General features: G+C 38.0%; 1 protein-coding gene across 5 annotated transcripts in view; it reads right to left on the reverse strand.

The window, feature by feature from the left end:
- Positions 1 to 15,566, reverse strand: part of RBBP8 (retinoblastoma binding protein 8) — a 77,496-nt gene that overhangs the window by 61,334 nt on the left and 596 nt on the right. For 3 of the 5 annotated variants that reach the window (XM_014535939.1, XM_014535937.1, XM_014535938.1), the window contains exon 2: positions 11,448 to 11,657. In XM_014535939.1, coding sequence (XP_014391425.1) covers positions 11,448 to 11,556 — 109 coding nt within the window. In that variant the 5' untranslated portion in view covers positions 11,557 to 11,657. Of the gene's footprint in view, positions 1 to 11,447; positions 11,658 to 15,001; positions 15,085 to 15,477; positions 15,561 to 15,566 lie in introns of those variants that run through there. The other 2 variants (XM_005861599.2, XM_005861600.2) reach the window with 2 other exon arrangements.

Genomic DNA, 15,566 nt, shown 5'->3' on the forward strand with positions numbered 1-15,566 from the left:
GCGTCCCTCAGCCCAGCCTGCACCCTCTCCAATCCAGGACCCCTCAGGGGACATCCCTCTCACAATCTGGGACCACTGGCTCCTAACTGCTCACCTGCCTGCCTGCCTGATCACCCCTAACTGCCCCCACTGATGGCCTGGTCACCCCCAACTGCCCCCCCTGCCGGCCTGGTCGCCCCTTACTGCCCCCCCCTTGCTGGACTGATCTCTCCTAACTGCCCCTCCTGCTGGCCTGGTCACCCCACGCAGCCTGCTGTTCAGTCGTTTGGTCGTTCCTCACTAACCCCCCTGCTGGCCTGGTCACCCCATGCAGCCTGCTGTTTGGTTGTTACTGTGACGGAGTCCCGGACAATTTGCACATTCCTGTGACTATCCTCATGCCAACCTTTCAAGTCCCCAGCACCTTCTACTTCCAACTTCTGGCCACCATAATCTGTTCTCCATTTCTATCATTTTGTCATTTTAAGAATCTATACTAGTAATTTATGAAATCAATAAATATATTTTTAACAATTTTAAAAAAATTGATTTCAGAGAGGAAGGGAGAGGAAGAGAGAGATAGAAACATCAATGATGAGAGGGAATCATTGATCAGCTACTTCCTAAATGTCCCCCATCCCCTGTGCGGATCAAATCCACAACCCAGACATGTGCCCTGACCAGGAATCTGTGACCTCCTGGTACACAGGTTGACACTCAACCACTGAGCCATATTGGCCAGGCTGTATTGTTTTACAATTACATGTAAATCTATTAAGAGCTAAAAAAAATTATGAAAAACAATTGTCCTAAGAGAGTTGGAATGCTGTTAAAATATACATAGTAAAGGGAAAAAATTTTTAAGAATGTTAAAGAAAACTGGTGTGATCATTTATTATTACTAGAGGCCCAGTGCATGAAATTCTTGCATGGTGGGGGTCCCTCAGCCCGGCCTGCACCCTCTCCAATCTGGGACCCCTCAGGGGATATCTGACTCCCGATCCCTGGAGCCTAAACTGGCAGTCGGACATCCCTCTTGCAATCCGGGACCGTTGGCTTCTAACTGCTTGCCTGCCTGCTGGCCTGATCACCCCCTAACTGGTCCCCCGCCAGCCTGGTCGCCCCCTAACTGCCCCCCTGCCGACCTGGTCATGCCCTAACTGTCCCCCTGCCGGCCTGATCACCCCTAACCGCCTCTGCCTCAGCCCCCGCCACCGTGGCTTTGTCCAGAAGGAAGTCAGACATCCAGAAGACGTCTGGTTGACCTGGTCTAATTAGCATATTACCCTTTTATTAGTATAGATTTTTATTTTTAAAAATGTTTTCCATCTAGTTGTCAAATTCCTAGCTTGAGAAGCTTCCTTCTTTTTCAGGAAATGATGAAAAACTCCTGAGACCTTGAAGTAGTTAGTAAAACAGCAAATCATTCTTGAAGAATTAAGAAAAGGACTTGTGACCCTACTGGGCCAAAGACTACAGTTCTCAGTTTTTAATGCTCTTCTTCCCTTCCCAAAGTATGTGAAAACGTATTTTTGACAGATTTTCCTTCTTTTTTAAAAAAATTTCAGCCGACTGCTAAAACTCAGATCCGCCTTTAGAAGTGAAAAGTGCACCCAAAGATAAAATGGATTCTTGCCATGAACCATTAAAAAAAAGAAACAATAAGATAGAAAATCCATATAAACTTCAAAAGAAAATTCTTAGGAAATATAGAACGACTACTCTTTTATCTTGTAAGCATTCAACACCTGTGAGGCATTTGTTCTGTCATGCAGATCAGCCCTGAAACAGGTTTATGTGTGTATATGTATGCGTGTGTTTAAATTTTAGCATTTGCTATTCAAGAAGTCAATTAGGCATCTACAATTAGAACCCCTATAAAGTGTGCTTTAATCCTGCTCCACACCCATTGGAAGGAATGAGGCTATACAACAATGCAGCTCCTGTATGGACAAGTAGTCTGTTCAACAAAGTATTTGGGATTTTAACACTGGCAACCTGAGACGCCCATTGAGGAAAGAGCGCTCAAAAGACCAAGCACTGTACTACAATTAATCCTACATCCAACTCCTATGTGAATTTTGGAGGAATTGAAAATTAAGAGCCCATTAGTATAGTTATAACACACAAAACAAATTTAAGAAAGAATTTAGAAATAAGGAAAGAATTCCAAATAAAATCATTGCTGTTAATTTTACTTATATTAGTTCTCACTTTCTTGACCAAAAGTGGCTTTATATATATAGCCCAAGTAATTTAACTTCTACCAAAAATTCTACTACTGATGTTTCTGTAATTGCCTAATTATTTCAATTCCAAAATTTCAAAATTCTTTATGAGATGCAGTCATATTAAAGGTGTGCTTAGTTTGCTCTTAAGATTTAATTATCTCAAAAAGGTTAAATAAATTTTTGTGCATTTTATTGAATTTATGAATGTTGATGCAAATGAAAAAAAATAACGTATGTGAGAGTTACTGATACTGTATTCTCTTTGCAAGTCCTTTCATTGTTAATTTGTGTAGTCTTAACATGAAAATTATCCAAAAATCTTTTTTCAATTTTTGAGGAAACATCTAAGAAAATAAAAGGAGGAATCCAAAACTGAATCAAGAAATATTTATCCTGTCATATTAGAACCTCCATAAATTCCCATTTCTTCAAAGGAGCTCCAACCCCCCAAACCCCTTAATCTGCCTGGTTTTCTATGAAACTGATAACCATATTTACCAGATATAAAAAATATTAGGTGAGATGCTGATAGCAGAACCTGCCATGGACAAGAGACCATTTATTGAAATGGTAGCATTCGGAAAAACATATTCTAAATTCCATTTTGTTACCTATGCTTTTAGATAATAAACTTGATATTGAAAGGCTTAAAAAGGCCAAAAAACAAAAACAAAAAAACATACCCAAATGAACATTTTATTAAAACTTTTAAAATTTAAAGAATTCTGAAATTTCTATTAAATTTTATTGAAACATTAATTCTGAATTCAAAGCATAAAGACTATGTATTATCAACAAGAATTTGTGTGTAATCCTGACACTCACCACCAGCATTTGTCACAAAAGGAATATAAGACATTAGAAGGAACAATCATGAAAGGACACTATTATCCCAAAGATAAAAGATAAAAAAAAAACCTCAGTTACAAATGTCTCTAGAATTTTCCAACAAAAATAGTCTGGTTAGAATATTGTAATTCTTCAATAGAAGTTGAAACACTTTATTATTTCCCAGTTTTAAAAGAAATGCATGTAACTTATTATATTCTTGTGATCAGTGTATGTACTGCCTTGTATATATGTTTTTGCTACCAGTTTATTATGTTTTGGTCAAATGAGAAATACACATAGAAAGTATTCAGATGGATCTAAGTTCCTATGGCTAGACTTTCTTGGATGCCTAAGTGAAAATTATATATCTCAATTACTACCATTTATAACATTTTCTTTCTTTTTTTAAACTGACATTAACGTTTAAAAGTAATGAGTCAATTTTGATTCCTATATATACTTCAAAACCTGCAAAGTCCGGACAAGTCCATGTTTGATGTCTTTCAAATAGCCTCTTATACTGGTTTCTCCAAGTGGATCACCCACCTTAAAAAAAATGAAGTACCCTTCAGGCACATCTTTGATGTTATCATACAGTTGGAGGATCTCATTTTATATGGAACTATGTGAAACACATTGACAAAGGACTCTTAAAAAATCCTGCTCTCAGCAAATTTGCCTAGCCCCAACCAAAATGCTTTTAAATAACATAATACTTAAAAAAAAATAGTACGCATTCAGTATCTTTAAAAATCCGTGATTTAAAATGGGAAAAAATATTCTGACCAATATATTATAATGTACCAGAGATTATCTTCTGTCATTAGCTCAAACATATATCCAACACCTACCATTCATAAAGCACATGGATATTAATCAAATACCAACAACTGCTGTATTCCTCCCTTAAAGTTTTTCAGTGATTATAAACTCACCTGGGAGTGTGAGGACTATAATAGTTACAAGGAGTATAATTTTTAAAATTTATATACTATGTAACCTTCGTGCACTTTACATGTCCTATAATCTGATGAATATGGCATATTTTTCTCTTTTTCTTCTTCTTTTTTTAAAAATATTTTATTGATTTTGACAGAGAGGAAGGGAGAGGGATAGAGAGCTGGAAACATCGATGAGAGAGAAACACTGATCAGCTGCCTCTTGCACACTCCCTACTGGGGATGTGCCCGCAACCAAGGTACATGCCCTTGACCGGAATCGAACCTGGGACCCTTCAGTCCGCAGGCTGGCGCTCTATCCACTGAGCCAAACTGGTTAGGGCTGGCATATATTTTTCTTATCAAACAGCATATTATTTATTTTCTTGATGTTTCCTCATAAAATAGAAGTCTCCTGAAGCCCCTGAAACACCAAGAAACATGATGAAATCTGATAAATATGTTATCCCTGTTAAGAGCTTAAAAGTAAAACTGGCTCAGTTTTAAGTGGCATGTATAAGAATTCTAAAATGATGATGTGCAACATGAAAAATAAACACGGTTTAGGAAAATAATAAAATAATAGCAAAAATAAGCAAGTATAAAACATTATGTACACTAATCACAATACAATAAGCTACATGCATATCTTTTAAAATTAGGAAAGAATAAACAAATGTAATTCTATAGAATGGGGACTTATTTTTCCTTTCCCAACTTTCTACACTATTTTCTAAAAAATATAAAATTTAAAGTAAATAGTAGTAGAGTATTTCTGAGTTTTAGACAGATATTTAATTTTGATATTTTCATACATTTGGGGACTTTAAAAACTGATATTTAAGAAAATGTTCCATTGATCCAGTTATAAACTATGCAATTCATTCAGATACCATTTACTGATTTTTTACTATGTGCCAAGCACTTTTACCTAAGGGGATGTAAAGATGAGTAAGATAGGGACTCTGCATAATAAAAATTTAATGATCGTTTTATAACCAGTTATAAAACAACAGAATATAATTATATGAAGGATAAAGAATTTAACCTTATGCTTGAAGATGGCAGAATACTAATTCTCCTCTATCAAATGTTTAATAAAAACTCAAGTACACCTGGTCCTATTTAAATTATTTCAAAATATTGCATTTACTTCACTTCCAGGTCACAAAGAATAAGCTTTATATATAATCTGTAGCTCCTATAATAGCTGCTTAAACTTGAAGCTGTTCTTACTGGTAAGCCTACATGCTGAGGTCACAGTATTATAAACCAAAAGGAAGATACTGCTGCTCTTTGACAGAAATTGGGAGACATTGTTTATTCCTTCCCAGTTTTAGAAAATATACATGTAGCTGATTATATTGTTGTTATCAGTGTTACCAAGATAATCTTATAACTGGCTTATTTTTGCTATCATTTCATTATATAATTATAGTGTATAAATATTTTCCTAAAGAAAATGAATACAATGCCTGCAAAACCTACCGTGTCTTCTTCACTATTGTATTCTCAGAAATTGCTACTGAATGACTAAACTGTACTCAAACTCAGAATCTTTCTTCAATGTTTCACACCAGATTTTCTGAGAAGATAGTGTAATCAACTGAAGAGCAGAATTAGTATAAAATATTTATATTTGTCCCTAGTCATATGACTGAAAGAATATCAATTTAAAATGAGATCTTTATTACTAACAACAAATTTGAAACTACACTGAAAAAAATCAATAGATTTATTAATCAAATACAACATGGAGATGTCTTTTAAGTACAGATTTGAACAAACCAACTAAAAAAAGACATTTTAGATAAGTGGGACATTTGAACACTATCATTTACTAAATATTAGATGATACTGGAGAATCGGTTTTGTTAGTGAGATAATGGCATTTTGTTTTTGTTAAAAAAGATTTCTGAATTATACTTAAGTATTTATAGATGAAGTTATGTTAGAGACTTCAAAATAACTGAGTGGAAGAGGGATAAAGAAATACATGGAAAATACGTAAAACAAGACTGGCCATGTACTGACAATGGTTGAAGTTGAGTGATGGGTATATAGTTCATTATACTATTTTCTTCAGTTTTGTATATGTGTAATATTTCCTAAAATAAAAAATCTTAAACTTTAAATTAGAAAAGAACAGAGATGAACACACACACACACACAAATAATAAAAGTAGTTACCTGTATGTGTGGGTGCGGGAGAGGGATAACTTTTCACTGCTTATTTTGTGTTTTGACATTTTTAGAAAAAAAAGCTTAAGTTTAAAAAAACAGATAAAACAATAGTAACTCCACTGATATCTGGATTTCTAAATGAAAACTACTATACTCTGACTGCATTAGCAATCCTGTATGTTGAAAGAGGTTTTTAATGGAAACATGGATCAGAATAATCTATCAAAGAATGAGCATAATAGAGCAGTAAAAGATGTGGAGTAAAGGTGGTTAAATTCCCACCTTTCATAAAAAATTTTTTTAAGAGTTTCTAATGTTTATCTCAGCTAGGACTTCAAAAGCTACAATAAAGAAATGAAGACTTTCAGCAAAGTTGCAGAATACAAAGTCAACATGTAAAAATCAGTGGTGTTCCTATAGACTCACAATGAACAATCTGAAAAGGAAATTCAAAAAACAATTCCAGCCCTGGTAAGGTATCTCACTTCTTTAGATTGTCATCCCAATATGCCAAGGTTGTGGGTTCGATCCCCAGTCAGCAGGGCACATACAACAATCAACTAATGAATGTATAAATAAGTGGAACAGTGAATGTATGTCTCTCTCTCTTTCCCTTCCTTTCTCTAAAATCAATAAGTAAAAATTAAAAAACAAAAAAACCCCCCACCAATTCCATTTTAAATATCATCCAAAAGAATAAAATACTTAGGAATAAGTTTAACCAAGGAGATGAAAGATTTATAAAATAAAAGCTACAGTGTTGCTAAAACAAATTAAAAACATAAATAAATGGAAAGACACTTCCTGTTCATAGACTGGAAGACTTACTATTAAAATGTCAATATTACTCAAAGAGATCTACAGATTCAATACTATCTCTATCAAAATTCCAATGATGTTTTTTGCAGAAATAGAAAAATATGTCCTAAAAATCATAAGGAATCTTAAGAGACTCCGAATAGCCAAAACAATCTTGAACGAAGAACAAAGTTGGTCACATACCTTCTGATTTCAAAACGTTAATAAAAAGCAAAATTAATCAAAACTGTGGTACTGGCATAAAGACAGACATATAGATCAGTGGAATAGAATAGAATCCAGAAATAAACTCTTGCATATATGATCAAATGGTTTTTGACAAGGGTTCCAAAACCATTCAATGGGGAAAGGACAATCTTTTCAACAAATGGTGCTGGGAAAACTAAATATCTACATGCAAAAGAATGAAGTTGGGCCCTTACCTTACACCATAAACAAATTTTAACTCAAAATGGATCAAAAAGCTAAACATACCAGCTAAAACTATAAAACTATTAGATGAAAACATAGGGCAATAGCTTAATAACATTGGATATGGCAATGATTTCTTGGATATAATATCAAAAGTACAGGCAATAACAACAGAAGAGATAAACTGGACTATATCAAAATTAAAATATCCTGTGCATCAAAGGACACAATTAATATTGAAAAAGCAATCCAGAGAATGGGAGAAAGTATTTTCAAATCATATATCTAGTGAGATTGATATATATACTTATATGGAACTATAAGTATATGGAACTATAACTATCCAAAATATACAAATAACTAGAGGCCTGATGCATGAAATTCATGCATGGGAAGGGTCCCTAGGCCTGGCCAGCGATCAGGGCCGATCTGTGGGGCGACTGGCGGGGTGATTGGGGGGCCCCCACTGGCACCCGCCTTGGCTAGCCTGGTGCCGCCCACTCGCCGGCCCTGTCTCCCGCAGCCAGTTGCCTTCCTCTGCGGGGCGACCGGTGGGGTGATCGGGGTGGGGGCCCCGCTGGCACCTGCCTTGGCTGACCTGGGGTCTGCGGGCTAGGGGCAGTTCCTGTATTGAGCATCTACCCCCTGGTGGTCAGTGCGCGTCACAGAGACAGGTTGTTCCACTGTTTGGTCAATTTGCATATTAGCCTTTTATTATATAGGATAGGATTATATAGGATTCCTATAACTCAATAACAAAACAAATGCGACCTGATTAAAAAGTCTTGAATAGACATTTATCCACAGATATACATATGACCAATAAGTACAGGAAAAGATGTTCAACATCACTAATCAGGAAGGCAATGCAAATGAAAACCACAATGAGATACCACCTCACATCCATTAGGAAGGCTACTACCAGAGAGAGAGAAAGAGAGAGAGAGGAATAAAGAAAGAGAGAAAAAGAAAGGAAAAGAAAAACAGAAAATAACAAATTTTGGGCAGAATGTAGAGAAACAGAAACCCTTGTGCATTGTTGGTGAGAATGTAAAATAATGTAGCCACAAGGGGAAACAGTATGGAAGCTCATCAAAAGTCAAAAATAGAATTGCTATATGATCCAGCAATTCAACTTTTATGTATACCCAAAATAAATGAAAACAAAATCTTGAAGAGATATTTGTATATCCATGTTCACAACAACCAACATTATTCACAACAGCTAAAAGAGCATCCCAAATGTCCACCAGTAAATGAATGGATAAGCAAAATATGGCATGTACATACTATGGAAAATTAGAAATTCTATCTTAAAAAGAAAGTTAATTCTGAAATATGCTACAACAGGGAGAAACCTTGAGGACATTATACTAAGTAAAGAGAGCCAATCACAAAAAAGACAAATACTGTATGATTCCACTTATATGAGGTACATGGAGTAGTCAAAATCAGAGACAGAAAGTAGAATAGTGGTTGCCAGGGGCTGGAGGGAGGGTTGGACAGGGAGTTATTGTTTAGTGGATATAGAGTTTCAGTTTCACAAGATGAAAAGAATTATAGAGATGGATGGTTGGTGATGACTACACAATATTATGAATGTATTTAATACCACTAAACTGTACACTTAAGAATGGTTAAGATGTTATATTATGTATATATATTTCATGACAATTTTTCTTAAAGTAAGTATCCTCACTTCTCCCTGTCACCTGCCCCCCCAAAATCGAAAGTAAGAATTTTCTAAGATTTCCTAAACATTTAAATTTAAATTTTCTCATATTATTATTTGGGTCATTCTTTCTGTTTCCTCCAAGAAATCAGGAGTTAAAAAAAAAAAAGTACCATGGAGATTAATAAGTAATCAGTATGTGAAACATCTGTTACAACTTTTTTGTAGTAACCCATTGTCTCTAGCTGGGAATTGATAGTACAAATCCTTGCTGCTTCAGAATGATAGCAACAGCTAACAGAAACATAGCCTACTATGTGCCAGACATTCTTCCAATGCTTTAAATGTATTAAGCTATTCTATATAATAAAAGGTTAATATGCAAATGGACCCTAACGGTGGAACGACCAGTCGCTATGACGCGCACTGACCACCAGGGGGGCAGACGCTCAACATAGGAGCTGCCCCCTGGTGGTCAGTGTGCTCCCACAGGGGAAGCTCTGCTCAGCCATAAGCTGGGCTAATGGCTGCGAGCGCAGCAGCGGTAGCGGGAGCCTCTCCCACCTCCTTGGCAGCACTAAGGTCAGTTGGACATCTCCTGAGGGCTCTTGGGCTGTGAGAGGGCGCAGGCCAGGCTGAGGGATGCCCCCCACCACCCAAGTGCATGAATTTTCATGCACTGGGCCTCTAGTTTAATATAATGAGGTAGCTATTATTAGTATCTTTATTTTATAGACTAGAGGCCCGGTGCACAAAATTCTTGCACGGGTAGGGTCCCTAGGCCTGGCTGACCATCAGGGCCAATCTGTGGGGCGACCGGCAGGGTGATCAGGGGCCCCCCGCTGGCACCCACCTTGGCCGGCCTGGGGCCTGCAGGTTGGGGGCAGTTCCTGTGTTGAGTGTCTGCCCCCTGGTGGTCAGTGCGCGTCCTAGCGACAGGTCATTCCGCTGTTCGGTCGATTTGCATATTAGGCTTTTATTATATAGGATAAGGAACCTGAGGCACTATAAAGTTAAATACTTGCACAAGGTCACCACCTCTATTCAAGTGGTGGACATGGCTTTCGAATAGTGGTAGTCTAGATGGAGAATTCATGGATTTAACCACTCCATCATATGGCCTCATTCTCAGCTCAGCACTATTCCCATCCACTTGCAATCAATGAAAGATGAAAGTTTTAGATTTAATCCTAAAGACAAAGTATGATGACAAGGCACGATGACAACTTGCCTTCAGCATAGTACATACTAGTTAATTAGACTTAATCCAATTACAAAGCCTGGTCTATCAGTAAACCACCCACTCTGCCCCCAACATATACACCTGGTTCTTCCTTTATATTCCCAGATAAAATGATACACTACAAAATCCCTTAAAACCAGGACTGTATATGATTCATTTTTATTCATAAGGACTGGCACATAATAAGTGCCCCCAAAACATTTCTTGAACAATTATCTCCAAGTACACTGGGACTTACAAGAATATTTCTGGGTTCATTTTTCAGAACCCATTAATTAATGAGTCCATTATCATGAGATTTTACCAAACTAAATATACCATGGGAAAGTTCTAACATAGACCCACATATTGTACTTCAGATTCAGGTGGATTATGTTTTAATTAAACTCCAGTATAATGTTAAAACTATAAAGTAGTATAGAATTAAACCTATGATTGTAAGAAACAAATACAATATGAAGCATTTCCCACCCATGACAAAAATGTATTACAGTAAAGTTACAGAATTAAATAGGTATATTAAAGTTTAATATCAAACCTTGAGTTTAGCTTCAATAGAACATTCCTTTATATGGAATACACTTTAACACAATCACCAATATTCATATACTCATACTAACCACGACTGCTGTATCATCTGCTCACTAACTGCATTTCATATAAATCTTTAAACTCTTATTTCATTACACTGTAATGATCTGTTCATATGACTCTATCAGACTGCAGGTTCTTTGAAGGCAAACTGTCATTTGCCTTAGTATCTAAGTATTGGTATCAAATAGATTCCCAAAGATTTCTCAAATGAATTAATTAAATTTAGAGGTTATGTAACTTGGCTGAGATCAGAGAGCATGTAGATTAATTAAATCATAATTCAAATCCAGATATTCAGTTAAAAAATTCTATGCTCTTTCCATACATATTACTACAAGTAACTATTAAACTGTGCAAAAGCTACATACTGTAGTAGTTGTCTGTAGGTGAAAAGCTACAACTTAACCATAAAAATGAATCACAAAAAATTGTAATAGCAAAGATACCTTAAAAATGAGATCTTTGAACTGTCAGACAAAATTAGTTATTATTATTACAGTCTCAGTACAATGCTTTTGTGGTAAGTATTGAAGAAAATATGTTACCTTGTACTTCTTTATCGTGACACTCCTTTAGTTTTGTCCAAAGATCCTTAAAGTCATTAGATATCTCTGCAGAACTAGGGCTTCCACAACTGCTTCCAGAGACGTTCATCTTGCTTGAATATGCTCCACAGTTCTATTTGCCTAATGTCTTTTTTGACTTTTTCTGTTACATTATACAGGTATGAAGTTGTCTTTGGACAGCTGAAATACCTGAAATGACAGATTACAACATAAATAAATCCTGCATTTACCTTTATGTAATTTGAGTCCAGCCAGTTTTCCTAATTGACTTACAATCAATAACGTTGAGAATTTGGGGGAGGAGGGGTGTGAAGAAAGATGATTATGGTGAAAAAAGCCCTGATTTTAATAATCTGGATTTTAGTTAAGCTAAATTTTCAGGCAAATTTTCTCTTATTCCTCCTAGAAAAAAGTAATTACCTAGATTATGTTAAAATGAAAGGATACTAATATAGAGATCAATATTGATACACCATTCTAAAAGAATTTGCTTTTTATACTTTTAAATTGATATAGAATGCAACAATATATTGAACCAAAAACGGAAAAAAACATTCTAAAGTATTCTTGACTTAACCATTCTATCATCTATCTATCTATCTATCTATCTATCTATCTATCTATCTACACACACACACACACACACACTACATACATACAAAGCCACATACATTATAAAGAATAAGAAAGATGATTGACGTATTAACACATATGAGTATCTGAATAACTTTCTCATGAAGTCAGTGAGCAAGATACAGATACAGCAAAGATCTATGAACACAGAAACATTTAATAACAAGGCAACTAGGGTTAAGGTATTTTGTACCTCTCTCAGAGCAACGGTGAAAAGGTTGATTATTTGTATAGCCCTTGAAGGAAGCAACAGGCTATTAAGAAGTTAAAGTGAATTAATAAATATTTTAATGTGTTCTTAAATTGAAACCATTAACTAGCTGCCATTAAAAAAGTAAAATGATTAACAAGTTTATTAAACCTCACATCTGGTTCCTTAGTCAATGCCTTACTAACAAGTACCCAAACTGATATGTCTTTTGCTAACCATTTCTTGAGGTCTCTGATGAAGAAGCTAAAATAAGAGGTGACATTTCTAAAGGGAGCAAGATGATGTGTGAATCCACTTGGTAAACTGTAAAGTACTGCAGCCCTGGCCAGGTAGCTCAGCTGGTTAGAGTGCCGTCCGTCCCCAATATGCTGACATTGTGGGTTGGATCTCCAGTCAGGGCACATACAAGTAGCAACTAATGAATGCATCAATAAGTGGAACAATAAATCTATCTCTGCCTCTCTCTAAAAAATCAATCAATAATAAAACAAATTTTTAAAACTGTAAAGTATTACAATAATAAAACTATTTTTATTAAGTTTTCAAAAATTGTGACTATACTTTTTTGAAACAATCAGTGAAAACGGAATATAGGCTGAATTTTAGGTAATATTAAGGAATTACTTTTTAATTTTCTTGGGTATGATAATGATGTGGTCATGTTAAAAAAAAAAAAGTCCTGCCCTAACTGGTTTGGCTCAGTGGATAGAGTGTCGGCCTGTGGACTGAAAGGTCCCAGGTTTGATTCCGGTCAAGGGCATGTACCTGGGTTGCGGGCACATCCCCAGTAGGAGGTGTGCAGGAGGCAGCTGATCGATGTTTCTCTCTCATTGATGTTTCTTACTTTCTATCCCCCCCCCTTCCTCTCTGTAAAAAATCAGTAAAATATATATTTTTTAAAAAAGTCCTTTATCTGATAAAGATATATACTGAGGTGTTTACAGGTAAATTGACATGTTCTCTGAGATTTGCTTTAAAATACTCCAGCTAAAATGAACAAAAGGATGCTGGGTGGGGAGATGAAACAAGAAGGGCTGCACTTGGGTAATAACTGAAGCTGGACAATGGATGGGCAGGTATATGAGGGCGTTCTTAATTTTAGTGTCTCTCTTGTGTACGTTTATTATTTCCATAACTAGAGGCCCGGTGCATGAAATTCATCCACAGGGGGAGGGGGGGAGTGTCCCTCAGCCCAGCCTGCACCCTCTCCAATCTGGAACCCCTCGGGGGATGTCCGACTGCCGATTTAGGCCCCGATCCCTCTCTCACAATCCAGGACCGCTGGCTCCCAACCGCTCGCCTGCCTGCCTGATCACCCCCTAACCACTCCCCTGCCAGCCTGATCAATGCCTAACTGCTCCTCTGCCGGCCCAATTGCCCCCAACTGCCCTCCCCTGCAGGCCGATCGCCCCCAACTGCCCTCCCCGGCCAGCCCGGTGGCCCCCAATTGCCCTCCCCTGCCGGCCATCTTTTGACCACATGGGGGTGGCCATCTTGTGCGAGGGTGTGAGGGTCAATTTGCATATTACCTCTTTATTATATAGGTTGGTTTTTTAAAAAAGTGGGACTGGGTGCATTGCATTAGTACAGTTTTATTTCCAAAGAGACTTGTATTCTATTTCTTTTTCTTTTTTTTTTAAAAAATATATTTTTTATTGATTTCAGAGAGGAAGGGAGAGGGAGACAGAGATGGAAACATCAATGATGAGAGAGAATCACTGACCAGCTGCCTCCTGCAGGCCCCCTACTGGGGATGGAGCCCACAACCCAGGCATGTTCCCTTGACCGGAATCAAACCCGGGACCTTTCAGTCCACAGGCCGACACTCTATCCGCAGAGCCAAACCGGCTAGGACCTGTATTCTATTTCTTAACCCTAAAAGATAAATCAATGGGCCAATACTACAGTCAATAAAAGCTGCCACTTATTAAGTGTTCACTATATGCCAAGAATCATGATGTTCTATATTCATTTTTATCCTAATTTTCAGAACTCCATAAAACAGCTACTATTATTAATTTCATTTTAGAGTTGGAGAAACAGGCTGAAGAGATTGACTCCAAGGTGATATTGATGGGACAAGGCTTTATCACAGCTGGAACTCAAGTCGAGGTGCCAATAACTACAAAATACTGCTAAGTAACGCAAACCAGGTAAATTCATTGTTTCTATTAAACAAACAGTGTAAAACAAAAGTTTTAATTACTTATATGGATTTAAAAATGAATAGTATTAACTTAAAACCAATAGTGTAAAAAAGTGTCCTTTAAGAAACATATCTTCAGAGGTGGTAAAAAAGTTATTCCCCCTCCCCCCCCCCCCCCCCCAAACAATTCATCAATACTAAACTTGAAAATTCTGGCTCACAAAACCATCTCCACCCTATGGGGCACGCCCAGCACTTTTTGTGGGCATCTCTCTTGGCAGCGAACCGTTATTCAGGGCACGACGGTGCGCGCTGAGATCTCAGAGATGCGCCTCTGGCCTCTCCAGCCGCGTCCTGGGCCCCGAGGGCTGTGGTCACAGGACACACTCCTGTGCATCCCGCAGCGTGTCGGCCACCACACTGAAGGCTCTCGATGGAACATTTCCCGTCACACCACCCGCATTCCCACACAGGTCGGGCAAGAGCCGCGCCTCGAGCCACGCAGGAGCCCTAAACGGGACGGGACTTGGGCGGTGCTCTTACTGGCAAAGCCGAGGTCCACAGGCTCCCTTTCCAGGACCCTCAGCCGTCAGCCTCTCCTCCCGCGCGCTCCCCAGAGGCTCCCAGGGCGCCTGGCACCGAAAGCGAGAGGGGCCACGCCCGCGCGGGGCAGGCGTCTGGGCCGGCCAACAGATATTTGAAAAGGTGCTCAACATCACTAGATTTAAGGGAAATACAAATAGAAATTACAGTGAAATGCCACTTCACACCTCTTAGAATAGCTATTATCCAATAAATAAGTGTTGGAGAGGATGTGGAGAAGAGGGAACCCCCATATATTGCTGGTGAGAATGTAAACTAGTACAGCCACTATGGAAAACAATATGGAGGTTCCTCAAAAATTAAGATAGGAGCTACCAACAATCCCTCTTCTGGGTGTCCAGCGCGCAGCTCCAGGCCGGAAGTGGCCTCTCCGACCCAGCGCTCCGGGTCGGGGGAAAGAGGTTCCTCCTACTCACGGCTTCCAAGGCTGACTCGAGATTCTCGGAAGCCGGCGGGGATGCCGGCGCGCGTCCGGGCTGTGAGGAGACGGCCGCCGGCTTTTCTC

The sequence above is a fragment of the Myotis brandtii genome, unplaced genomic scaffold, assembly GCF_000412655.1.
Source record: "Myotis brandtii unplaced genomic scaffold, ASM41265v1 scaffold154, whole genome shotgun sequence".
NCBI classification, from domain to species: Eukaryota; Metazoa; Chordata; class Mammalia; order Chiroptera; family Vespertilionidae; genus Myotis; species Myotis brandtii.